This window comes from Taeniopygia guttata, chromosome 1, assembly GCF_048771995.1.
Source record: "Taeniopygia guttata chromosome 1, bTaeGut7.mat, whole genome shotgun sequence".
NCBI classification, from domain to species: domain Eukaryota; kingdom Metazoa; phylum Chordata; class Aves; order Passeriformes; family Estrildidae; genus Taeniopygia; species Taeniopygia guttata.
Window position 1 is genome coordinate 35,645,209 of NC_133024.1, and position 26,054 is coordinate 35,671,262.

Genomic DNA, 26,054 nt, shown 5'->3' on the forward strand with positions numbered 1-26,054 from the left:
TAAGGAAGGGTAGGTTGGAGTTTTTCTTCATAGCCTCACTCCAGTCACAAGATCTTTAATAATGAGGAAATGAGAAGAGTCAGAGACAAAACAACTACATCAATGGCGCTGGATGTTTATCTGACACCTAGAAAGATTTGTCTCTGGTGGCAGGACAAACAAAAGCTCAATTAGAACATTTGCTCTGCTTTTATCAACCAAGCAACGACCTTAGGAGCTAGGGAGTCCCTTCTGTGGGCAGCCCAGAGGAAAGGGAATGCAAATAACCTGTCCACTCCATGAGAATCTGCCTGCCACAGAGGCATTAGTGAGGGGCAGGGATAGTACTCACACCTGCCCATCTGAGTTGCAGATGCCATAAACTGAGAATCATTTTATGCCATGAGAAAATTGAGGTACAGGCAATCCTTTTCTTTAAAGAAATTAAGACTAATACATGGACTCTCAGGGTGGTACTCATCCAGTTTGAAAATATCCATCCAGAAGACCAGAAACCATTCTGATGGGTATGCACCTTTGTTGGAAAAGGGTAAGAATCTCCAGCTGGTGATCAATTCTGTCATAAAGCAGGTATGACTGCATACAAGCACACCTTTTCAGTTGTGAACAAGAACATCACCCCACAGTTCTAATCACTAAAATCTATTGCAGCACTGGGAACACTAGGAAGGGTAATAAAACTCATAGTTTGAACTGAAAAACACTGCGTAGAGGTCAGAAAGTAAATGAGAGAACTGAAAGATTCCTTTTTCCCCTCTGTTTTATGTGGAAGCTGGCACCACCATTTCCAGTCTTCTCTGGAGCAGTATAACAACTGCTCAGGAGCAAAGATTATTAACATTTTGGAAGGCTAAACAATATAAACTTGAAGTATGTTAATGAAAAAAAAAAAAACTTGGAAAAACATACAGTGCTGCTTATTTGTTTTGTTCTACCAAGGTATTTCTTTTCCCTAATTAAAAATAATAGGCATGAAAACTGCAACAGTGGACTACATGTAAAACCCATATTAATGGAAATTAAGTGGAAAATTGAGCAAGCGTATTACACTGCAATACATAAAACTTGCTTTAACTAATTATTCATGCACAAAATTAGCACCTTACACACCATGCAGTTAATTATAGTACCCATTAGAATGAATCAGATTTGCATTGGCAATATTATTTATCATAAAACAATATTTCAGCTGCTTTATTTCATATGATTGCTTAAAAATCTAATAACTTACTTCTTAATTCTTACTCTCTACTGGGCTTTGTGCTTCAATTTTATGAAATTATTATTCTGATTTTCTTTAAACACTGAACCTCATCCCGTTCACCTGATGATTTATAATAAGCCTGCTTAGCTCTTCCTAGAAGCTGCTGGCAATTGGCAATGGAGTTGTGGGGGATTTAGCTGCTGTGAGAATTTCAATATACTTCCTGCGGCTGGAGAACACATTCACCTGAGATATTAATTGACTCACTTGGCTGTATAGGGGCAAATTCAACCTGTCAAGGTCAGTTTATAGTACCACAAGATTGTGTATTTAAGGGAAAATCACAAAAACTAAGACAAAAGATTTTTTTTTCTCTTTTTGCTGTATTGTAATAAAGCCTTTAAATATGGCAACATTAAAAGAAACCAAATCAAAACCAAGTCTAAAAGTTACTTTCAACCAATTTCACAGAGTATTTTGGCATGTCAGGCTTGAATCATATAAGTAACCCTTACTTACCTCAGTAACCCTAGCACTGGTTTTGAGGGAAGGCCGAGTACACAAGCTAAAAGGGCTAAAAGGTAGTCTCTCACTCACTAACAAAAAACAAAAAAAAGAAAAAATATTTTAAATCTACCTCTGCAACAATTATGATTTAGGTAGCCTTAAACACATTATTCACTCAAGAATTCTTGCATATTGTTCTTGCTGGAACTCTAGCACATATTCTTACCCTTATTACTCATCCATGAGTGCTGTCTTCAGTCAAGAACCATTCTGACATGTAAAGGTGGCACAGATTAATTTAAAGGGGATGATAGTGTTTGGAATATATCAATCTACTTATGAATCTACGCTGAAGTTTTTAAAACTTAGTGATAGAACAAAGGGGAATGACTTTAAATGGAAAGAGGTCAGGTTTAGAGGAAGAAATTGAAAGTGGTAAGTCACTGGAACAAGTTGCCCACATAAGCTGCAAATGCTCCATTCCTGGAAATGTTCAAGCCATGCTGGATGGGGCTTTGGTCTAGTGGAAAATGTCCCTGATCATGGCAGGGGAACTAAAACTACTTGATCTTTATGGTCCTTTCCTTTCCAATCCAAACCATTCTATTCCATGATTCTATTGTATGATTTACTGAACGGAGATGGCCCAGCACTAAACTCCTCATCCAAATTTGTTCTTTTCTGTTGTCAAGTCTCCAAAGCACACAAATACGTAGATGATGAAAAAGGAACATATTCTTTCATGAAGAAAGTGATTCCAACTAGCCATGGTTCATTTCTTGGATCTATTTAGAAACAATTAGTGTACTTATGGGCAGTGATCCAAGAAAGCACTTATGGATGCTGTTAGTCCCTGAGCATGGTGAGCCAGCTCTGGACTGCTTCCACGCTCCAGAGCTACTCCAGCAGCTCCCAGAACTGGTGGACCTGACTACCAGTGAGATTAATAAAATACTTATTCTAAGAATGACTCCCTTCATCCAAATATGGAAAAACAAAACAAACCTACATCTTTGCAGCAAATTCTGAAATTTGGCTACTATTTCTAGTACTGAGCATGAAACAAGAATTCTTCAATAGATTTCATTATTTTACAGATTTTTGATGTAAAACTTATTCCTCTTCTTTTTTTCCATGTTTTTACCCACAAGGAAGATGAAATACTTGCCAACTTGCAATACTACAAAGCCTCATCAAGCAAGGGTGTTAAAGAATGCAAAATTACTATGGTTCAATATTCTTTTTCTGCTTTTTAACTTTTCCAAAGATGACAATACTTTGCATTTTAAAGAATTAATAAAGGGTAAAATGAAGACTGAAAATACTTTGCATTCTGGGAAATCCCTCAACCCCCTTATTTCATTCCCTGAGGAGAAACAGGAGAACAAAATATGAGACACAATATTGGAGAATATTTTTTTTCAAAGCACAAAGCAATTTGTTTGCTTTGCATGACTTTAGTACTGAAATGAAGGGAAATTGTTAGTGCTTATAATTAGTAGTATTATTACTATTACTATTATTTTAAAACTTCTCAGTGATCAAAAGTTTGTTTATTGCAAAGTCATAAGAGATATTACAATGGAAACCATAGGTATATCCTACAGTCTCTAATTATTTCATAATGTTTCTCCATGATTATATCACAATTTAGTTTCTATACAATTTCCATAAATATTCCATTAAAATATTTGGTGATTCTTTGTGCTAAGTTTTGTTTTAAGGGACAAGGGGCTGACAGAAATGAGCTCTAATTTTGCTGGCAAATATGTCCCACATTCACAATCTACTCACTGTACTTGAAGTCCATCAACCAATGTGTTTTCCTATAATTTCTTTCCTTTGCCTTAGTGAATTAGAAAAAATAAGGACAAGCGGATAATATTTTCAACAAAACCATGGTAGTGTCTGTCTTCTGCAGGATATAGTGTGTGGTTTCTTAGCTCCGTCAGCAGGTCCATGTTGTCACTGTTGTATTTCTTGGGAACATGTGTAACTTTGCCTGGATCTGTATGCTCTGGATGACATGTCACCAAGGCACTCATCCCAGAAACATGCACTGAAGAAATGTGTGGTATCTTGTAAAACAGAGGAAAAGTTGTACCCAAGAACTATATTGTTCATATCTAGTTAAATTGGCCTTGTTTAAAGATATAGAAAAAAGACTGATTTTGGAAACTTTTCTAAAGTCTGTTATCAGAGCTTTCTAGCAAAGCAACGTGAAATGATAAAGTAACTTTCAGTTCTGTATACTTTGTAAGGTTCTGGGTGTATTTTTCTACTAAAAAATCAATTGCAGTAGTTTATTTTTTTTTCTATTTTAATTTATTTCAGGCTCTTGGACTGAAGAAAAGAGGTATTTCTTGCTCTGTGGGAAATTTAATGCTGTTCAAATATGCTTTTTCTCTGGGAAATGTCATTTTGATACTGAGGCAAAACGCATAGCATAAAACTGAAAAATGTGAAGGTAAATTAAAAGCTTGAAACAAAGCTTTTCAGCATTACTGAGATAAGAAAACAGAAATGACCCATTATAATGCTGCTATGGAAAATTTTTTGAAATTTGACAAGGAAGTACCTTCCAGCGTAATTCCCTCACCCAATGCTTTTGACCAGTTCTAACTCACTCTTCTTAACTGAAAGCCAGTATCAGCACTGTTACATTTTTCATGTTGAGTGGCACCAAAACGTTGAGAATGACTGGGAGACCAAATTCGATGTATTGAAATACAGAGATGACTTCCAAAAGGATTTTTTCAGAGTACTTAGTTGACTTTGGTGTTTTACATCTATTTAAACCTGCACAGCCATGGCATTCTTAGAATGCTCACAAATCTGATAAGAGCTGGACCTTCATCCCTGGGTGCCCACAAAACAGTGGCATTCTGGCTTCTCTTGCCAAGTTCAGAATAATCAGCAACAGGTAGTCCTAGGAGAAGGTAAGTAAATAGATACAAATTTCTCCATATAATTTTCTTAATGGTACTATCCTTTGCAGAATTCAGTTTATTTGGTCACAAATTTCAACGAAGCTCAACTGCTAGAAACGCAAAAGTACAATAAATGGTGGCATAAAACTCTCTGTACTTGCAAACATGCTTATATGAAGTATTTCAATCTATATAGGAAGTTGAAGTGCCGAGTGAAAAGAATGACAGGAGCTAAGCCAATTGAAATATCCAATATAAAATGTATCTAATCTGAATAAATTTAATTGTAAGTTAATTTTTAAGGCTAAAGAGACATGGTCAAGATAGTTTTCAAGGCTCAGTTAGGCAGTTGGAAAAAGAATTACAATATAAAGAAGAAAATCATATTAGGTGCATCATCACATGCATCTAATGTATTGAAGGAAGAAATCAGGGAACATAAAGGGAAGAAAAAACAAATGGAGTTTTGTAGTCAGATTTTGGAGGAGTTTGATGAATTCTGTAACAATGAGAAGATTCAAGCTATTAAAGAGTTTGAGTTGCAGATGTGTTAAATTCAGGATCAATTCATATAAAAAAGGCTTTCAAAAATATAAACCAGAGCATACAGCAGTTTTTAGTGGCACACTACTTTCTCTAAATCAAAAAAAGAGTAGCATGTCTGTGTGTGCTCCTGGCTCAGATTATATCAGGCTGCTAGAAAATTCAGATCTGGATTTATGCCTTACAGATGATTTGCCTTTGGAAATTTCTGGCTCTGACCCAGTATACTGTAAAAGTAGTAATAACAATACTTGAGTTCCAAGTCTGAAATGTGGGGCATGAAAATAAGAGCTGGACCATAATTCAGCTTGCTGATGCCCAAGAAAAATATCAAACCAAATGACACACAGGATTTATTCAGGATAATTAAAAGGCTTTCTAATTAACTGTTAAAAAAAAAATTAATTTTAAACTTTGTTCTGCTTTTATTTGCAGTCTAAAAATAAAAGTATAGAAATGTTAAGTCTGAGGAATATGATGTTTAAATGTGACACATTCCTTGAAATATGGAAAATACCTTTCCATCCTGACAGCATTTATATTTGTTGGCTGAGTTCTGATTAAACCAATTTTGGCCTTAGAACCTGCATTTAATCAACAGATTTGCATGTTGCAGTGCAGAAGATTAGACAGTCATGTTTTATTCCTTCATTCTATCTGGAAATCGAAAAGGGACATTTGTTAAAACAAATTTCTGTTCATCTGAAACCATGGATTTTCTGTCTGTCCTTTTGTACTCATTAAAAATAGCTGGAACTGGATGAGATTCAGCAAACGGGTAGGTATTTTTTGCACTTTCATTTTATGTGCACATTTGTACCTTAAGCAGAAAAACTTTTCTTGTATTTATCCCAAATTTCCCTAATCTCCCTTTCTGCAAATAAACTCATTCATTCTTAATCCTCATCTAAATTGCTTGGACATACACTGGCCATCCTTCTTTTATGAGAATTTTTACACCCCCAGTAAAAGCACTTTTATCTCAGAGAAGCCACACGGTTAAATCATGAACGGAATTTGGGATTTTTTCACCCTTCTAAGATGCATTCAAAATGCTGATGCAAATCTCTTTTTCCTGGGAGCTGTAACCAGGACACCTGTACATCACTGTGTGTTTTTCCCTATAAACCCTGTTGCAGAGTCCTTGCTCTGAGCCATGGCAGACTGAGCCATGGCTGCTTTCCTCACTTTTAGTGCCCTCTGTGTCTTGTTTGTGGCTGACCTTTGTCTGTGATGACCCAAGCCCCATAATTTCCCTTTGTTTTCTACTTCACTACTTTGAACCACGGTATTTAGTGTCAGTACCCTGCTGTAAGTACCTGCACAAGTGACCTATCACCTCCCTCCAGGTTCTTGCTCCCACTGTTCCTTTACATGAAACTGCTATTTTTGTCTTAAGTCTATAGCCTCTGCCAATCAGTGTAAGATACTGCACTGCTTCAGCAGCATCAGCCTCTATTTATTTACTCTTTATTGTCTATGGCTTAGATCACAGATACTTGGGATGTGTATTCTGTGTTTGAGTATCACCATAAATAATGCTGTTCCATCCATGCCTCTGGCTTTTGCACAGCATGGGAAAAATAATATCACTTCACAGTGCAGGCAAAATAAATAATTTAACAGACTGGTAAATGTAATAAATATGCTTCTGCCCCTGGTGACTTTGAGGACTTGTCTTTTTCCAGTACTGTCCATTGAGCCAGAGCTTCACCACATAATTAATTTATGTTTGGTTTTGTTTCTGCTTGGTGTTAATATGCATTTTTTAAAACATCCTCACCAGGATGAGGAGGCACAAGGAATTAGACGTCTAGAGGTCTGGTGGGAACTTCGTCTGAAAGAAAGCAATCACATAAATGTCTCATCTTCAAAGGTCTAAAGGCAATCAATAACAAGGGATTAGATTAGCCTTTTGAGACCTGAAGCTGATCATTGAGTGGAATTACTCATCTGGATCAGCTTGCACACCTACTTATAAACTTCTTTGAATTATGGTCTTAGATAATAAAATAATCTCTTACTGGTGCTAGAGGTGAAACCAACCCCAAATCTTGTAAAATCCCTAAGGTTTGGAAGCCATTAAATGTCTCCTTCTACACATGCATTTTAAATTCTTTGTTCTGACTCTTGTTCTTCACAGGTGGCTTGTGGCAGCTGTCCTGTGTCACGGAACTGATTACACTGAAAATCAAGTCAGATAAGACTGTGAACTTCTCACTTTCTGTAGTGCTCCAGCTGGGCAGAAAATCAATGTTTTTAGCAGCAATAGCAGTGACACCCATTTGGATTAAGCAAGTATGTTCTAATCTGCAAATGAAAAATGAGCTGGATGCTGAAATTTTAATCTCAATATGAAAAACTAAATTTATGTGAAGGAATGGAAACTTTTTAGTGCTTAATAGAAATGAATGGAGAAAAAAAACTTTATTGTTTTTTGGATTCTCTTTGTTCGGCTGATTTCATAATTTGATTATACATATCATACTGAATCATGTATTCATTAATAATAATACCTGCCCTGAAACTGTCTATGAATACCTTATGTTAAAAAGTGAGAAAATACTTGTAAGTCACTGGAGATTATTACAATGGTTTATGGCTTCAAGTATTTCCCAGCACAGGGATAAATGTAGCCTAATATTCTACTAGACAGGATTCATCAAAGCAAATGAAGAGATTTTAGCAACTAAATTCATAGCTGGTGCATAGATGAAGTCAGTTGTTACTTGGATTTAAGCCATATCTTCTGGTGTTTATTTTCTTACTGAACAAACTTGAATATACTGTTAACCATTCTTTATGTTTTTGTGACAACACAACTGGATTACAAAGAACAATTAATTTTGTTTCCCACTAATATAATGGTTATTGCCTTTTATATAGACACATTCATTTAATAATGACCTTGTCTATTAACATCAGCTCTATGTTTATCTTTTTATCTTTATTCCAAAAAGTAAAGAATTGCTTGATTTTTGATATAAAGGAAAGGTTTTGATTCTTCTCTGGCATTTCTCAATAAACTTAATCTTATTAATTGTAATCCTAAGAAACACCTGTACCTTAACTTTTTAGTGTGTTAGGATTTTTTAATTTTTTTTTTTTTAATTCAGCTTCTGGAGAACACCATGTATTTAGTTAGATAAAATAAAGGATATAGTCCCGTTTTCTTATCAGGGGAAATCAGAACCAAAACTAATTCCTCAGCATGCAGAAACTGTTAGGACAGTCTGTGAAACATTTATGACCACTGAGGGCAAGTATAATCTTTACAATTGTGAAGTCTGAACTGAGGGAATTTACGACTCACAACTCTGACTGTTGAAAATAAAAAAATAGTAATATAAAAATTGAAAATACATAATTTTCAAATTTGTGTAGGTGATAGAAAATGAAGCAGAAACAACAACTATCATGCCAACTTCAAATATTCACGGTAATTTTGATCTTAAAGTCACAGCATCAGAATGTCTCCCTCTTGCAATTCTCAGTGAATACATTTATGTTTTTCTTGCTGGTTAATCCACAGGAAATTCTACAACCACAATTAGCAATTTTGCTTAACAGTAACAAGAAAGAATTAAAGCTTTTGCAATCTAGGTTTAATTATTTTACTATACACATTATGGTCCAGCATTGAATATTACAACAAAACTGGAGAAAAGGAAATAGAGCAATCTATTTGGATTGCTCATCTTCTCTATTCATGATTTGCAAATCAGGTGATTTGGATTTTTGCACCTTTTTTTGTGTCTTTGACATTCCTAGGTTTTAGGGACCTATTTGATCTGTGGTTCTTTGTGGGAAATCTTCCAGCCATGAATGCTGTTCCCACCAAACAATTCAAGCTTAATAATGAAGTTGTCTTATATCCATGACTGGTGAATTAGTGTATAAAATAACTTCTCCCCGTACTCCCATGACAATTTTTCTGTGGTGGTGAATTTTATTTTAGATGCCACAAAAGACTCCTTAGGCACTTACATTTCATAGCTCCCAACCTTTCACTTAAAACATAAATTCGATTTTCACATTGTTGGTAAAAGGTAAGTTAAAAAAGAAACCAAGAAAAGTCAAATTGAAATGTTTTTTACATGGCATACTGATGGAAACCAGGTCTTTATTAGCCTGCATCCAGCTATGCCCATTGCATTGACATCTCCGAAAACAAGTCCACATTATCATGGGGAAATCAATAAAGTTTGCTGCTCAATATGCAGTGCCTGTCAATAGTGCAAATAAAACCTGTCTCAAACTGTGTTGGAAGGGAACAGAACAAAAATAATAGGGAAAAGTGAGTTGAACGTGGAAAGTGTACATTGAGATTTTGGGATTCCTAGATTCAATTTACATCTCACTTACAAACTTCCTCTGAGACCATGTCCAAGTCAAAAGGAAGACTTTAAGATCATTAAGTGGGATTTAGGAAGGGGTTTGTGCTGTGCAAATCCAAGACTCTGATCCTTTAAGACATTTCTCAGCCTCATGGGTGTGTGGAAGATAGTCACATTTTTAGTAGAGAAGAACCCTTGGGTTTTAGAGCTGTGGCTGGATGAATGCCCAGTACAGCGCCACATTATCCTCAATACTGCCAGAATACCCATGGTATTAATGATATCTCAAGGGTCAGAAATAGATAGAAATTTGCCCAGAGAATTACAGAGAATGAGAAGAAGCTTGTGAAATAATCCTAGCCTCAAAGGAAGGACTCTGGGACTCTGAACCTGAATAAAGGATCCTTTCCAGGTAGTCTGGGGTCTTGTCACTACGGCACTGAGTCATTGGTTCCTGCTTTCTCTCTTGTCATTTGATTGGTGCCACAGGTCGGTCCCCATGCCCTTTGGAATGCAAGACATGGGTGCTGGCTCACAGCCTAGGGAGTACCTGGTATCTCATGAAATAAAGAGCAATTAACAGAAGTAATAAATAATAAAAAACCCCAACAAAGCCACAGAAAAAATGTACCACATCTATCTGTAGTACAGAAATGACAAAATGTTGTAGGAGGTTTTGCTAAAATTAGTACAATTGAATGAAAATAATCAACTCAAAATGGCATATCCTGAAATGACCCATGGCTGAAAGAAAACCTAATGATATCTTTCAAGTCACCTAGTGTTTCATATGAAGTTCATAAATTATCATTACTGCCGTAAGGGCTTCAGATAACTTGTATATTAGCTCTCTCATTGCTTTTGTGACCCAAAGCAATATGATTAGCTCTTTTTTTGAAAAGGCACATTTAATTTTGTGTTGCAGCATTTTTTAAAGTGTTTACATGCCTATGGAGGTGGAGTAGCATGGAGTTTTTCAAATACAGCAGTTAGGCACTGAAGCTCTGTCTATTTCTTAGAAATCTCAACACTTAAAATTGTGCTTTTTTATCATTTTGAAAACTACAAGCATTGCAATTGCAGCTTCTTTTCCTTCCAATCCAACTCACTATTTCACCAGACCATGCTGCTTCAGACCAGACCTTCATTCACATTGTTTCACTCAGCAGAAGTAATAAATTCACTTACTTGTGCAGGTCTTGTTGTATTTAGGGTTCTCTTGGGGAAACCCTTCCAACCGGCACTGGAACCTGTGCTGCCAAAATTCCTGAAACCATGGATTCCGATGATTGGTTTCTGGACGCAGCTGTAGGTAGTAGTCATCAAACCATTTCACGTCTGGGGACTGCAGCTTGATCGTTATCCCACCAACAGCTTCGTTCTGGTACCCTTCTGTCACGTCATACCTGTCTGCCCAGCCGTCACTATGGGGGTAAAGGAGAACAACATTGGCCATTCAAAGGAATGAGAAAAGAGCTTCCTTAACACTGAAAATCACAGCCTAAGAGAACACACGCTAGCAGCTGTGGCTCTGACTGAAATATTTTAAAGTACTTATAATTCTTCTAGAGGAAGAATTCAGTGTTTTACTTACATTTGCTTGACTACAACCCCTTCTACTTAAATTATCTATTCCACATTCTCCATGTCAGGTAATTGAAACAATGTTAAAAATCACAGATCCTGAAATCTGCTGTGTATAAGGGCATCTCTGCATCAATTAACCTCATTGAGGGGAGAAAACCTTCAGTACAGCATTTCCCTGACACTGGGTTGATACTACTCTTACTTGAGAGAATGTGACTTTGAGGACAGGACTTCTCACTGTGCAAAGGGCAGCACTGTGTTGCAGACCATGTCCATACTTCTGGATGAAGCACGGCACAAAGAGCCAGAAGCAAGCCTTGAATGGGCTGGCACTGCTCAAGCAGAAACGCCAGCACAGAGACAACATGGCATTGCATCTGAAGCAATTAATCCTCTGCAGACATGGTTAATGAAGCTGGGCAAAGCATTATGCAGATCCAGGTGTTGCTCCTATTTCTCGGTTGCTTGCGGCTGGAGCTTTATGGAGTTCTGTGATACTGTAGTGCACACAGAATTTTAATCCCCTTCTGTTAACCCTTCAGCTTGAAACACTCAAACCACAAGGAGACAGAAGCAACTGAAAACCCCACTCAAAAAAATGTCACAAACATTCAGGGTAATTTCCCTCTCCTCATTTTCACAATGGATTTTCCTGGAAGTACTGGCATTTATGAACTTTCACTCAACCCTAAAAGTGTACATATTTCATTAGAACATTTAAGATTTCTTCCCTTTTGTCATGAACGTCATATTTCAATTTTTCAAAAGCCAGAGACTTGGAGAAGAATCTCAGATTAGTATTTCCCCCCTTTCTAAAAAGTCACTGATGTTGACTATAGAGAGTACCTTTAGATCCTAAAAGTTGAATAATTGATGGATAAAAAATTACCTCAACTTGTCTTTTTTTAAATCTTCATGATTTGTTTAAAGCTAGCCCTTCTGTAAGCTAGTCATACTTTAAGTGATGTATACTTTTTGTGTTTGAATTTGCTGTTCTCTTTTGATCATTCACTGCCTGTCTTAAACTTTTCTTCTGTATTGCAGAGCAGGCAGGAATCCTGCTGCAGACACCTGGTCCCCAGTGCATTCCTTGTGCTGTGCATTCAGCTGTCCTCACACAGAGCAAAAGCTCTCAGAGAGGGACTCCTGCACAAGACCCTATTTCAGCAGAGCCTGGACTCTTGACTACGCCTTCCTAGCACAGCTGCAACATCAGTAAATAGCAGCTTCACCAGGGGAAAAAATATCCAGTGTCTAGAATCAAAATGAAAGAACCATTAAACATGCTTTAGATTTCAAATACACTGATTTACTCAGAACAGAAAAGTAAAATATGCATTCATAAAAGGAGAAAGACGAACATTGCTGTTCAGCTTGAGTAAAACGCTTGGAAAATTTACCTTCCAGTTTAGGGATTAACACAGGTGTTAATGTTACCAACTGCGCTCAAGAGTCAAACCACTTCCACCAGGAATGTTTACCGGGCAGAGTTAAAACCCATTATGGGTTATTTTGTGATAAAAGCCACAGAAGGTGTTTTAAATTTATTACTGATTTAACCTTTCCTCTAAAAGATTCATCTTGTTCTTTGGCAAGTTTTTAAAGCAATTTTATCCACCCTCATGAAACCTGACAAGTTTTTGAATGCATGAAGTGATAGGTTTTCTAGTGTGGGATTTATTTTTTTAAACTGGGTAGAATATGAAAGAATTAAAGCCATGCTGTCAGTATCCCAGCTTTATGAGCTGTCTCATAGAAAGCCTAGGAAAAAAGCCTGTTTTCTTGTAATTAATTTCTTTATAATTTTCAAAGGAGCAGTTTTTTAGATCTAAGCCAGCAAGGTGCTATAAATTTACAGAATTATTTTATGGTTAGCTATCATTCTAAGAAGTTTTTCAACAGAGATACCATTTTATACCTTTAAATAATTAAAAAAATATGTAAATGACAACTTTTTAATGACAATTACATAACCCTCCTTCTCATCTTTTCTGCAGGAGAGCTTCTTAATTCAGCAGAGCTGCTTTTCATTCAAATAAGTATTTTGGCTTAGCTTCTAGAGCAAAAGGTGTTTAGGAATATTCTATAAAACCTACTCAAACTGTGTATTGTACAGACGACGATGTAGAGATCACAAAGCTTCAGATGGACAGTGTGGCAAAGAAAATGTTAAACTCCTATCCCAAAATTGGTGAAAGTGGATACAGGGTGGAATGAATATTTTAAAAATCTAGTTGTCAGGTTCAGAGATGAAGGGTGAACCAAAAAGTGAGATGATCTAGGAAACAGACTTGACTGAATGAGCTGAAGATTGATAGACTAAAGAACCAAATACAATACTAGGGAAGACATGTGCTATTTATCTTCAAGTGCATCAAAAGCATCAGTAAAAAGATCACAAATTGTTTATCATTTTGAGATAAGCACTCGGAACTTAAACTGAAAGAGAATGACTCAGACACCAGGAAATTTTCCTCACAGCAAAGAAAATGAGGAACTAGAATAACTTTAAGTGAAAATTCTTAGGGGTGTCAGAGGGCAAGACAGACAAGCATCCATCTGATATAAATGTCCCTGCCTTAGTGAAGGGATGGCAGCAGGCTATCTGACTTCTTGACATCCACTATGCATTAATAGTTGTTGAGATTGGACATTTGTCTGGGAATGATGATTCTGTAAAACCCAGCAGGCTAGAAAAAAAATTCAAAGAAAGCTAAAACAATATTTGGCCTAGTTATTTATTCATTATTGTATTTTTTCTCTCTCTTTAGTTGCTATGGGACGCAACAAGAAAGAGAAATTTATTTAGGCTAAATGATGTGTTAGGCTATACACAGATAATTCCAGTGATGCAATCATGGTAGGCAGAAGTGTGCACTGGGTCAAAACTACTCTAAATGAAAATGAAACTGTTTTATCTCTCTTCTGTTGGGTGAAAGGAAGGTTTTTACATCTAATCTCCAAATAACTCTATCTCAGTATAATCAAGATAATCCTTTGAGGTTTTAAAGCAGAAAAGTAATTCTACATTCCCTAATTTGGACATTATGGTTGACAGTCTGAAGTAAACACAGGTCTGGCAGTTTAAGGCCAATTGCTCAGTTTTGAAGATTCATAACACCAATTCTGGCCCTATATGTAAGACTTGTGACTTCCATAGCCCAAATTACCTTTGTCATGAGAAATAAAATTCCAAAACTAATGAGTCAATGATAAGGTATTCTATTTGAATAACTACAAAATGATTTGCCCAACCTGACATGCCTACACACTAAATAGCCACAGATTTAATTTTTAAATATTACAAATATTTTACATTGTTTAAGACATTTCTTAAATCTCAGTTATAGAGTTTATAATATTGATTTCAATGAATGGTTTCAGATTCTTGAGAAGCCTTCCAATGAAGTAGGGAAATTCTGCCACATTTAGGGACAGCTGGACTAAAAAAGTTTCAAACTGGAAAATCCTGTGCTGATAAAGAGATTATATAAATATTATAATTGACTATTTTTCCATTCAGTACCACAATATCCTTCAAGGACAACTTCAGATTTAAGTACTCCTGAACAATACCAATGACTGTTGTGGTTTTGTTTCATTCCATGCAGTATCCTGACAGAATTGGAACTTTGCTGTTGTGAGAATCAAATTATAGAAAACAACACACAACCTGTGATTTGAAGACCATTAACTACAGTCTGCTTCAAAATTTAGCAAGAGCGTATGTTGGATAATACAAGAGGGGCAGAACAAACAGATACACTGTGCAAATTGACAGTCCCTGAAACTACTGCAACCTTTTTCAGTCACTATTTTGTGAATATTTGACAATCAACTAATTTTAATTTTATTGTACTAATAAATTAAGGAACAATGAGTGGGAAATACTATTTTTTTGACTACCAGTGATATTTTCATTAGCTGCTCACTTTAAAAAAAAAGGTTGTCCTTGATAAGCTATCAAGGTATCAGGTATACACTATCAAGATCTATCCTGTATTATTACGAATATACTATCAAGACATAAAGATTTTTTGGGAAATAATTAACTAACTAACTAATTAACTAACTAACTAACTACTATGATGGAGTTGTCTGCTCTAGGCTGCTGCCAGTCCTGGGTGGGAGATGTTAGCAGGGAGAGGTCTAATGCTAAACCGACTACAACTGCAACCTGGTGGACATCCAGAACACCAGCTGGAGGTGATGTTCCTGACGAAGTTCCTCCCTATTTTACCTGGTGCCCTGTCTTTTTACATCAGTTCTTTAGAGCACAGAAAGCTGCAGAGATGTCTAGTGGTTACGTGATTCAGTCCACTGAAGAAACGTTTTCAGCTCTTGGACAAATTATGATCAGTAAAATGTTGTGAGACAGTACCCGTGAGCCAGCAAACATAGCTTTAGGATTCCTGTGAAAACCACCTGGAAAATTCAGCACACATTCTAAACCTCGATTTCCAAGATTAGACAAAATACTAAGAGACATATGTACAATAAAAATAGACTCCCTTTTGCGAACTGTTCCAGTTATTTTCTATGTTGAAAATGCAGCAGGGTCTTGGAATCAGTTGAGCTGATTTCGTTTTCTCTGAAGTCCCTTTCAAGCTATAGCTAACATTATTACAGTTAATGAGTTCATTCATTAGGGTGTAAACTGGTGTCTTTTTTTGTTATGCAAAAATCTGTTTGTAGGCAGATCACATAATAATGATGGAAACTGCTGTTCTGCCCACATCTATAATCACTCTCCTGCCAAAAATCTGACTGATAGCACTTGAAAATATATTTCTCCACCTGTCCAGGAATTTTTGTTTAAGTGGTTTTAAAATTAATTTCACTGTATTTCTCTGCTCTTCCAAGTTTTTTTTTCCATATATATAAAAGTATTAAAGAGTCCTCACGCTCTTCTTGAAGCACTACTAGTCTTGCATAGGTAAATTTGTTTGGTTAATACTGAGAGGAGGGTGGCATTGCTTTTGCTGAGCAGCTGTAAACTGATGCATTTAGATGAGCTCAATTTATAATAACTGTGCATGCAATGAATTCTTGTTTTGCTGCCTGGCTTTTTTTAGATTGCAGATCCTCTTTTTTTCCCCTTCCTTTTCATGCATATTATAAAGAAAAATAAATTTAAGGGTAATTCAAATGAAAGAAATTACTTGGTTATTTTTAGGCAGTATGGCCCACAGTTTTCTACAATATAACTAGAAGTAGCTATGCACTGAATTTGGCCAATACCTTACACAGGGGATTACTGGTACTAATTACTTTCTGAGTATCCAAACTTCCCCAAGCTGAGAGAGGTTGTGATGGCAACTTGAGGGGTGGTAGCCTATAGCAACATCTAATTTGCATGAAAACAGAGAGTTTTGCAGCTGTGTTCATCTGTAGTTCAGAGCTGCAAAGTGATTCAGCCTGACTGTATTTGGATGTAAAAAAAAAAATGCACTTTCCAATGTGTGATTCCTATTTCTTTACACTTGCCAGGTGTCAGAGCTGATAATTTTAACTGAAGATATATGTACACATATAAGTCATATGAGGTGCCCCCTAGATTGAGGAGAAATTTGCCTGAAAACTTCTGAAAACACCAACAAAACTCAAATCGTGCAATATGCTCTCTTGATTCTCAAATAATTCTTTCATGAGAAGAAAAATATTTGACATATCTCCAAGAAGAAAGGCATTTTGGATGTCTAGACAACTTGGTATTCTTAGGATTAAATGTAAAGTTGTGCTACATTTTGCTATGTTCACTGTAGATCAATTATTTTTAAAGGTTTTGATGTTTGTCGAGACTAAATAAGCTCAGTTTTATCCAACTTTCCTCTGATGAGCTGATTTCTAAATTTGCTGGCATTCAAGGTGTCTTCCTCCCTGAAGTGCCCAGCTGGTCCTTGTCTCTACAGACTCAGTGCTACCTTGGGATGCTCTGATAATGCTGACAGTGTCAGAGATGTGACTTGGGTGGTGCTGTCAGTGAGAATCAAAACGAGAGCTCTGTGGGCTAAAGATGAGAGGGCAGGGATGGAATGTCTTCTTCTGACCTGTATAGACATAGGGATGTCCTATCTCAAGCTAAAGCTTGTTCACATTTCAAGCAGGCAGTTCCCACACTCTGTCCAGGCTCCTGGCTATAGTTACCAGGAGAAACTGACAAGCCTTGAATAAGGAGCAGGGAGGGAGGAGAAAGCAAGCTTCTCATGACAACATCTTGTAAGATAAGGAGTGGGAAGGACTTCAGCTTTTGCATTGGATAAGGATGGTCAAAAGAGAGTATAACCAAGTGAAGTGATGTTCCCTGTAAGAAAACCTAAAATTTCTTTGGGAGATGGCCATCAGACATCAGGACTGCTTCCGTCATTGTTTTTTTACAAGGTGAAAAGATTAGTTCATACCCTTGAAGTGTATATTCCAAATATGGCAGCAGCTTTCCTTTTCAGTGATATTAATGCTGTTGAGTCATATCTCAAATTTGCTCTAAGCTCCTCAAACCGTAAACTTCGCCTAGTGAAAGCCTAAAAGCACCAGTTACATAATGTCAGCCACAGCAGAAAAAAAAAGGGAAATGAAAAAGAATGGTTCATGTCTAAAGCACCTCAATTTCATATGTATTTTTACCGTGAAAATACTGATTTTTATTTCCTCCAGAACCCCAAACTTCAGAATAGCTTCAGGGCACCAGAAAGTAGTGTCCATTGCTATATTCTGTAATCTAAAGGGAATATATAAACAGATACAAAAAAAAAAAAGTCATGAACAGAAATCAGTGCTTGACAGAAATGATAAGCGAATTCCTACTGTCTTGAAATGCTGTAACAAAGCTATTTTCTACATATCCCATGTGGCTGGAGTAAAAACATCTCTGGGATGATCCTAAATGCAGAAAGATCCTCAGTTTGTGCTGCTGCAGAACAGATATATAAACTAGTGCTGCATTTCTGTTCATGATTGCTCCCATTGATTCAGAGTATTTTTCATTACATCAAGTCCACCAGGAGAAAAAAATCCTATTCTGAATCAGACTTATCTTATGATAATAATTTGCTGAGGCTGCCAGTGATGGAATGATTCCCTATTAGACATTCAGACATTACTTTTAGGGACGTGCAACAACAATCTTTAGGATAAATTAAATCATAGGCATATGAGTGAAGAGATAACTGTGATAGCCTTACTACTTTAAAAATATTTCAGAAATGGGAAAAAATGGTTTAAGTGAAGCCATTTACTTATTTGACAGAAAATGTAACACATATAATCATATGATTTATATATACATGCATATATTTTTTTCCTATGAGTATATATTTACAGGATTTTCAGCCTGCAAATATGCATGCAATAATCAGTATGCAATAATCAGCATGCAATAATCTCTCATGTCTGTATGCCAGCTATTAAGTGCTTTTAACACGTATTAATTTAACATTTACTAAACTATGCTATGAAATATAATTCTAAATAACACTTTAGATGTTACCTCTTATTGTTGTTGCTGAATAACAATTTTAGTAATAAATAATATATTTAATGTATAAACAAGGAACAGTATGACTAAATCAGTATAAACAAATTTATCTAGGTCCTTCATAGAGAAGTGAACATTAAACAAAAATGAGTTTAAAAGTTGGTCAACACAAAATAAAATTTAAAGAAGCATAAACACATTTCATATTTCAGTAGCTACTCTTAATAGCAATGCACATGTTAGCACTAAACCTTATTATTTTGGAGAGAATTTGTTTATGACTAATAAGAAACTTTAGGATGAACCTTCACACATGGAACAGAAAGATAAAGATGGTATTTTAACAATATTATTTTAGGATCTATTTTAAAACAATGCCTACCTAGAAAGGTTGCATTGGTCTAATAGTACAGAGGTAAGCAAAATATTACTTTCTAAAAAGTCTTAAATCTCTTTGTGTATGCTCTGGTAGATCTAGAGGGACTAATATAAAATTTCTAGTTGAACAATGCATAGCAAATTCTGCATGTGCAAAGGTTTTAAAAATACAGATGTTAGGTAGGATTTTTTCAGAGAAAAAATAAGTAATTTCAAGCCCATAAATGCAACAATTAATCAAAAACACAAATAAATTTATTATTCACATTCCCTTAGGGAGTTAGTAATTTCAATACTTTTTTTTTTTTACATCGAGTTCAGCAAATGGAGGCAAATATGGCAAAGGAAACCAAGCTAGACCTAGAATAATGACACAAAAATTGTAAATATACTGAAATTTTCCTCCTGCTGAAATCAGCTGAAGTTTTGCCACTGACATCAGTCAGGACTGCCTCTTGCTCAGATCAAGACATATCCCTCTAATTAATTCAGTGCCTGCCCTCAGACAATATAATGCATGATGACTAGCTCATCCCATCCACTCATATTGGTATTATCCATGGCTATAAAAAGAATTGAATTATAGAGCAGTTTTATAAGCCCTTCATTTTCTAAAGCTCAATTCAGAATAATTCAGGCGTCACAGGTTATAAACATGACGTTCTTTTAGTCAACTGCTTGAGGAGGACTCATGACTGTCAGAACAAGAACATCACTAGACAGTCATTGGCTTCAGAGGAAGAAAATGTGTCAAAGATTTTGCAATCTGACTGCTTCTTGCTCTACAGCATTCAAAGCCATCTTCTTCTTGAAAAGAAGGGGTCATATCGAATGTGCTGATACCTCAGAGCTATGATGCAATACGTACACCACAAAGTTTGAGAAGTCTGTCAAAGGGATTTGTCACTGCAGCAAATCACAAATCTTTTACAAGAATCAGAGCACAGGAATATATTTACATCTTGGTGGCACAAGCTAATCTAAAACCAGAGTTACTTCCATTGGCTTATTTCTTCAAGTAGTTGAGTCTCTTTGAAAAACCTGGTCTAGTGGAAGATGTCCCTTCAGACTGAAGCCATTCTATGATTTTACGATTTCTTTTGCTGAAGCAGTTAGTATTTCTCATTTCTACAGATTTAGAACCATCATTTTCAAAAGCAAATGCACATCTATGCGCTCAACTAATTTTATATCAATTACTTGAGTTGACCAGAGCTTGGAGTTAGACATTTAAAATAAGTGACTGCAACTCCTACAATGAGGGATTAATTTCTGTGTTGCCATCCACACAGACAAGATAGAACTTGCTTTACTATGCTCAAACCAAAGCTCATGAAACCCAGCAATCTCCCCATAATGAGTTCAGTAAAAAATGTTAATATGTAGTCAAGGCCCAGGAGAAGAATTTGAATAAGTTTAGCAAACACCAGCTCACACGTAATACCATTTTAATGGGTGAGGATTTAAGTCAGCAACATTAAGTAATAGCAGTCTGATTTGAAGTGGTCTTTAGGATCATTTCAATTTGTGTGAAGGTAAGACTATAAATCATAACACCTGTTTACAATACCACTTTCCAAACAAGTACAGGAAACCTTTAAAATTCACAGCCAGTGGCTTCTTTACCACATCTTGGTGTTTTAGTATGTCATTAAAAAAAGTAATTTCTCTCCGCATATATATTGCTGAGATTTCTTTACACTGTGCTAACCCATGTGGAGAAGGAACGTTTTTAAAATAAGGTGAGAGAACTCACAGAGAGGAAGCCCATTAGATCAGGACCATTAAATTTTGCCTAGTTTCTCTGTTCAAGTGGGCCTGATTTTCATTGAACAGCACATTTATGACTCCTTTGTTGAATTGAGTTGACAGAGATTTGCCTTAACAAAAACAGAACGGGACCCATGAGTGATCTGTACCCTGTGAAATTGCCTTCTGCATTGGAAATTTACTTAAAAATACAAGTAGTCAAAGTGTAAAGTTCAAAAAAAAATTCCATCCAGAATATATTGAGAGAAAAAGCACAAAAATGTGATGAGACGATCATGCTTCAAATAAAAATGTGTTATTTAATACACTATCTGTATTTAACTGTAAGTCTGGCAAGAAAGGATTAGTATATACATTTAACATATTTTTGTTGAAATTACTGAAAACAATGCTTATACTCATGCAAAGCCCTTAAGACATAATCAGGCTTTAGGTTTCAGAAATGTGGCTATGGTTAGCACCAGTGAATCCTGCAAGTGAAATTTGTCAGCCTCTCCATGTCTTGTGTCTGAGAACAGTTTATCACTAGAACTGCTCACTCATCTGCAAATATTTAGATCTCGTTTGGAGGCTTTTGGCTTTAAATATATTAAAACAAAGCTTTGAAAATAAAGGACTGTTAATGGCCTACAGGAAAAAAATATAGTATGTTGGGGTTATCTAAAAAGCTTAAATACCTCTTCTGTAGTACAATAACACAATAGGTTGTTATGTGACAAGTTATTTCAAAAATTGCATTGCAAAATACATTCCAGAATTAACTTATACACAGATCACTTGGATGACATAAATTCAGGAAATAGTGATGCAAAATCAATACCTGATTCTTTTTTGTAAAAGAAATTGTAACTTTGTGAAGTTCATGCTTGTCTGTCTTGCAATTCTATGTCACAGATTTAAAAAATCTTAAAATTTGAAAAAATTAGTTTTTTGAAAATTGACATTTGAGATGTACCTTGGTAACATTTCAAAGTGACATGAAAGATATAGGGCAAGGTGTAATGATTCCATCAGCAATTTTTTATTGCTCTCCTTAGTGTATCTATGTCCTAAATTGGTGATAACTTATGATAATACAGACTAATCTATCATCATTTATCTGTTCATACATAGCAAGAGCTTTTTTTGTGATGGCACTGTAAGTGAAAACCTTCAACTAAAATAGCAAAGTATGTATCCAAATAAAATGGCTCACATATGATAACACATTTTCTATCTATTCCTCTGTAAATGGTACATTAATTGTAGAGCTATGTCCCTAGTTTAAAATCTTATTTACGCATTTACATTTGAAACACTTTCATTCAGGGTTCTTACTCAAGGGCAGAGTCTCACTCAAGGGCAAGTCTCTTGACGATTGCAACTGTTTATCACTAGCTTCACGGGCAACACAAACACTATTTATTGCTGAGAATAGCTGAATGAATTTTCTTGTTAGACTGTACTTGAGCCAAATCCTAACATGAATATTCCACTGGAAAATTGATTCCAAATTTTATATATTGAGAGAACATTTTCCAGAAGTTTGATTGGCATTGGTCAGCATGAACAGAGAATAACATAGCCTCTACATCACGGCTTTGTTTTACATATCTTGAACTTTTTGGTTCTGTAACTCAGTTCAGTGCTTACAATACTCTAAATATTACATAAAATTTTATGGGAACATCTTCATAACATTACAAATACTGAAAAAACAAATCTCTTTATCAAACAAACAAATAAGTAATCTTTCAAAGCTAGAAAAAAATTTAAAATACTGAACCCATATTCATGTTGCCAGGCAACAGTTTTCAACTAAGAAAATATAAAAATATAGAAGGAAATATTAGAGTCAAAATGGTATCTATGCAAAAGCAGATCACTAAGCAAAGTTAAACATTTGAATGTACTTTCTTGAATCAAAGTGTCAGAAGATAAGCTTCTGTTTCCCTGGCTAAAAAGAAATATTGATTGAGGGCATAAACCTGCTCTCCCAACTAGAAGAAGCATGATAGAAAGTAAAGCGAGAAGTGACTCTGAAAAGAATTAATATTAGTAGGTTTATAGACCCTAACTGAGCTTGAATTAAAAAATCATATAAGTACCAGGAGAGATTTTGGTTGTAACAGCAAGTCTCAATAGCAGCTTTTCTCAACAGAGTGATGTAATTTAAATTTTGTGATAACAGACTGGTAGAAGATCTGTTTTAAATAGAATTATGCCAAGGAGAAAAAAATATAATCTTTTAAAAGAGTTTATTTTGCTTGTTTTGCTTATAAATTATTTGAGCCATAAACTATTGTTAAATCACTTAAAGACTTCAGAAGAACCTAACAATAGTAAATCAATGGACATACCTGACCATTTCAAAGAAAGCTTACAAGAACTTTTTGAAAATGCACTGTATAGTCCAATATTGGCAATCTGAGAAGCTTTAAATGTAAAAAAGGAAAGGAAGCAATATGAAGAAAAAAAATAGAAAAAAGTCCTCTAAGTTCTCCACATTGAGGGATATTTAAAAGTTTAGTAGAAAGAACCTGCATGCCAATTTTAATTAATTTTCATTTCAAAATCGATTGAAATACTTTTTCTAGTCTATTTAATACCAATCATTTTGAAACAAAGCTGTTGGGATTTTTTTTTCTCAGATAGACCTTTCAGCAAAACTGGCTGACAGTATGAAACCTAGATACTTAAGATAGTATTATTTGACTGTAACTCTATGATAGTTAAATAAAAATTGCCTGTTCACATTGAGTATTTTAATTTATAATTTTTAAATCTGTGTTGCTTAAAACAAGATATATATAGTTTCAGTACTTTTTCTTATTTCCTTTTTTAAAAATACTGCATTAAAGACTGTCCTGCTTATTCTTGATAAATTGATAAATATATCTTAAGAATATATTTACTTATTTTTATTTGTCAGTATCAGCCAGAACTCTGAGTATCTCAACAAACCATGCCAAGGTTTTATTGGATGATGATTCTTAGTTCCTGTTGTATTCAACATTCTGGCATGAATATTTGTTTATGCTACTTAATAAAATGAAACAAACATTCATCATCAGACCTCTTTTTGTCATTTGTTTTCCTGTAGGTATCAAGCTGATATTATTATTTTATAAAATCCTCTCTGAATCAATTTATTAATTGAAAGTGTGAATGAAATGACTAAACAATGTGGTGGTTAGACCATTAAGCTTGGAAACAGAATCCTTAGGCTGGAAAAAAACCTCTAAGGTTATTGAGTCCAACCATTAACCCAGCACTGCCAAGTCCACCACTAAAATATATCCCCACGTGCCATGAAAACATTTTGATGATTTCTATGTAGTAGAACAGAAATACTGATGAGACTGAAAGAGAAGTAGCTCAGAATAACTTTTAAGGAATTTAGTGATCAATCAATTTCTGTCCTGACTGGAGGGATAGGGGAGCTGAACACTCTTCCCGGGAAGGTGATCACAATGGAGGTTTGTGCAACCACAGTATCATGACTGCTGGTTTGTCATGGGTGAAATAACTGCAACATTCCACCACAAATTATTGTTTAGCATGTTTCTCCAGAGATATAAGTAAGTCTCTTACTATAATGACATCAGTACATGTATGCCTACTCCCTCTGCAATATCTGCAATATCCTGGGAAACCTATGAATAGCCTCCATGAAGAAAATAAAACAGACACGTGGTGCTCTCAAAGACATGAACACACACTGTGAAAACTTGCTATGGAAGGGAGCAAAGCAGTCATTCCTTCTGAGTATGCTATGCAAGGAAACACTGCTGACACTGAGGTACTCCTGTGGTCTGTGAGTGGGCAGTGACACAAAGCTTTCAACAGCGTTTGCTGACAGCCAAGAATACATATTCATAGGAAAAACAGCTTCTCCAGCTCAGTGGGACAAAAATTATTGTGTTTGTTGTGTTGCCATAGTTTTGGTTTCCTTGAGGCTGTTGTAGGGACAGGAAGGGCAAGAAGGAAATATTATTGGGTAAATATACAGCAGAAAAGTTCATATTGAAAAAGTACTGTGTTTGAAATGATGGCAGTATGCCTTAGGGGTAGAACAGCAGTTCATGCGCTGCAGATGGCTGGTAGAGCCCTTGGTGTGTGGACTGCATGGTACCCAGCCTTGAGGGGTGACTATTGGAAACACATCTACTTCATACTCTGAGACAGAAATGTCAGAGGTGGACGAAAGTGAACTGCAATTTAGTCCAGGTAGTCATGGCACATGAGGTAAAATTAGGTTACATAGCAAAGGTGTAGAGAAAGGCAAATCATGTGTCTCTGAACATGGCAGGGGGTTGGAGCTATATGATCTTTAAAGTCCCTTCCAACTCCAATCATTCAATGATTCTACGATTCTAAGAACCTTGGTGTAAGAAAACAGCAATAATTTTGGGCCTGAGTATGCCTACAAAACACCATTTTCCTTAAATAAATAGGTCACATATGGCACTACTTTTTTTTTTTCTAATTTCCTTAACCTAATGGAATTGTAATAAGTAATATGGCATAGGGAAATGTAAAATAAAGGTGTAATTAATACAGTGACAAACAAAAAACAAGTCATTGCCAATGTAGAATTTTTCAGGCAAGAACCTAGTGATATACAGGAACTAGTTTTAATTTAATTTCTTCCAATTGTTTACAGAGATTAAGATGACTGAGAATGATTCTTTAATTTGGGAGGAAATATCTAAATGAAAAATGCTGTTAATGATAAAGTTCCATCACAACTGAGGTCTGAAGAGGCATCGAGCAGATGGCTCCACCTAATGTTCAGGCCAGTGATGTCATGAAGAAACCACTCTTCTCTGACAGGTTACACAATTATTTTGATTTTTTTTCTCTTTCTATCAGTAGATCAAGAATTCCACTCATTTCATTAGTCTGAAATAGTGTAGGGGGTTACAACTGAGTGTCTATCCATAGAGTATTAGTGTGACGAGAGGTATGGATTATCCTTTTGATGAAATAAAGTAACTTGAGCTGATAATTTCATAGTTCCCAAAAGTTTGGAAACTTGTAAATAGTCTTATGCTTGATTCCAAACCAAGATTATGTCATCATTGTATTCTGTGACATTTGAGGGTTTTATTTTGAATTTATATTCTTAAATTCTATGTTGTGCAGTGGACTATCCAATCCCATACAGGTTGGAAGAATTACACTCAAATTAGTTTTGGTGGAATAATGCATTTGATTTCTTAATTGAGAAAGTTAAACAGTGATAGCAATGATCAGAGTACATTTGGAATTTGGGGATTAATTTCTGAATTCTATGTAGGTTAAGAACCCAAGACTCATGCTTGTCTGCATTTGTCACACAC

At 35.6% G+C, this 26,054-nt stretch overlaps 1 protein-coding gene across 14 annotated transcripts in view; it reads right to left on the reverse strand.

Annotated features, from left to right (window-relative positions):
- GRM5 (glutamate metabotropic receptor 5) overlaps nt 1–26,054 on the reverse strand; it is a 239,080-nt gene that overhangs the window by 52,399 nt on the left and 160,627 nt on the right. For all 14 annotated transcript variants that reach the window (XM_030269036.4, XM_030269023.4, XM_030269022.4 and 11 more), the window contains one exon: nt 10,710–10,945. In XM_030269036.4, the coding sequence (XP_030124896.1) occupies nt 10,710–10,945 (236 nt within the window). The remainder of the gene's footprint in view (nt 1–10,709; nt 10,946–26,054) is intronic.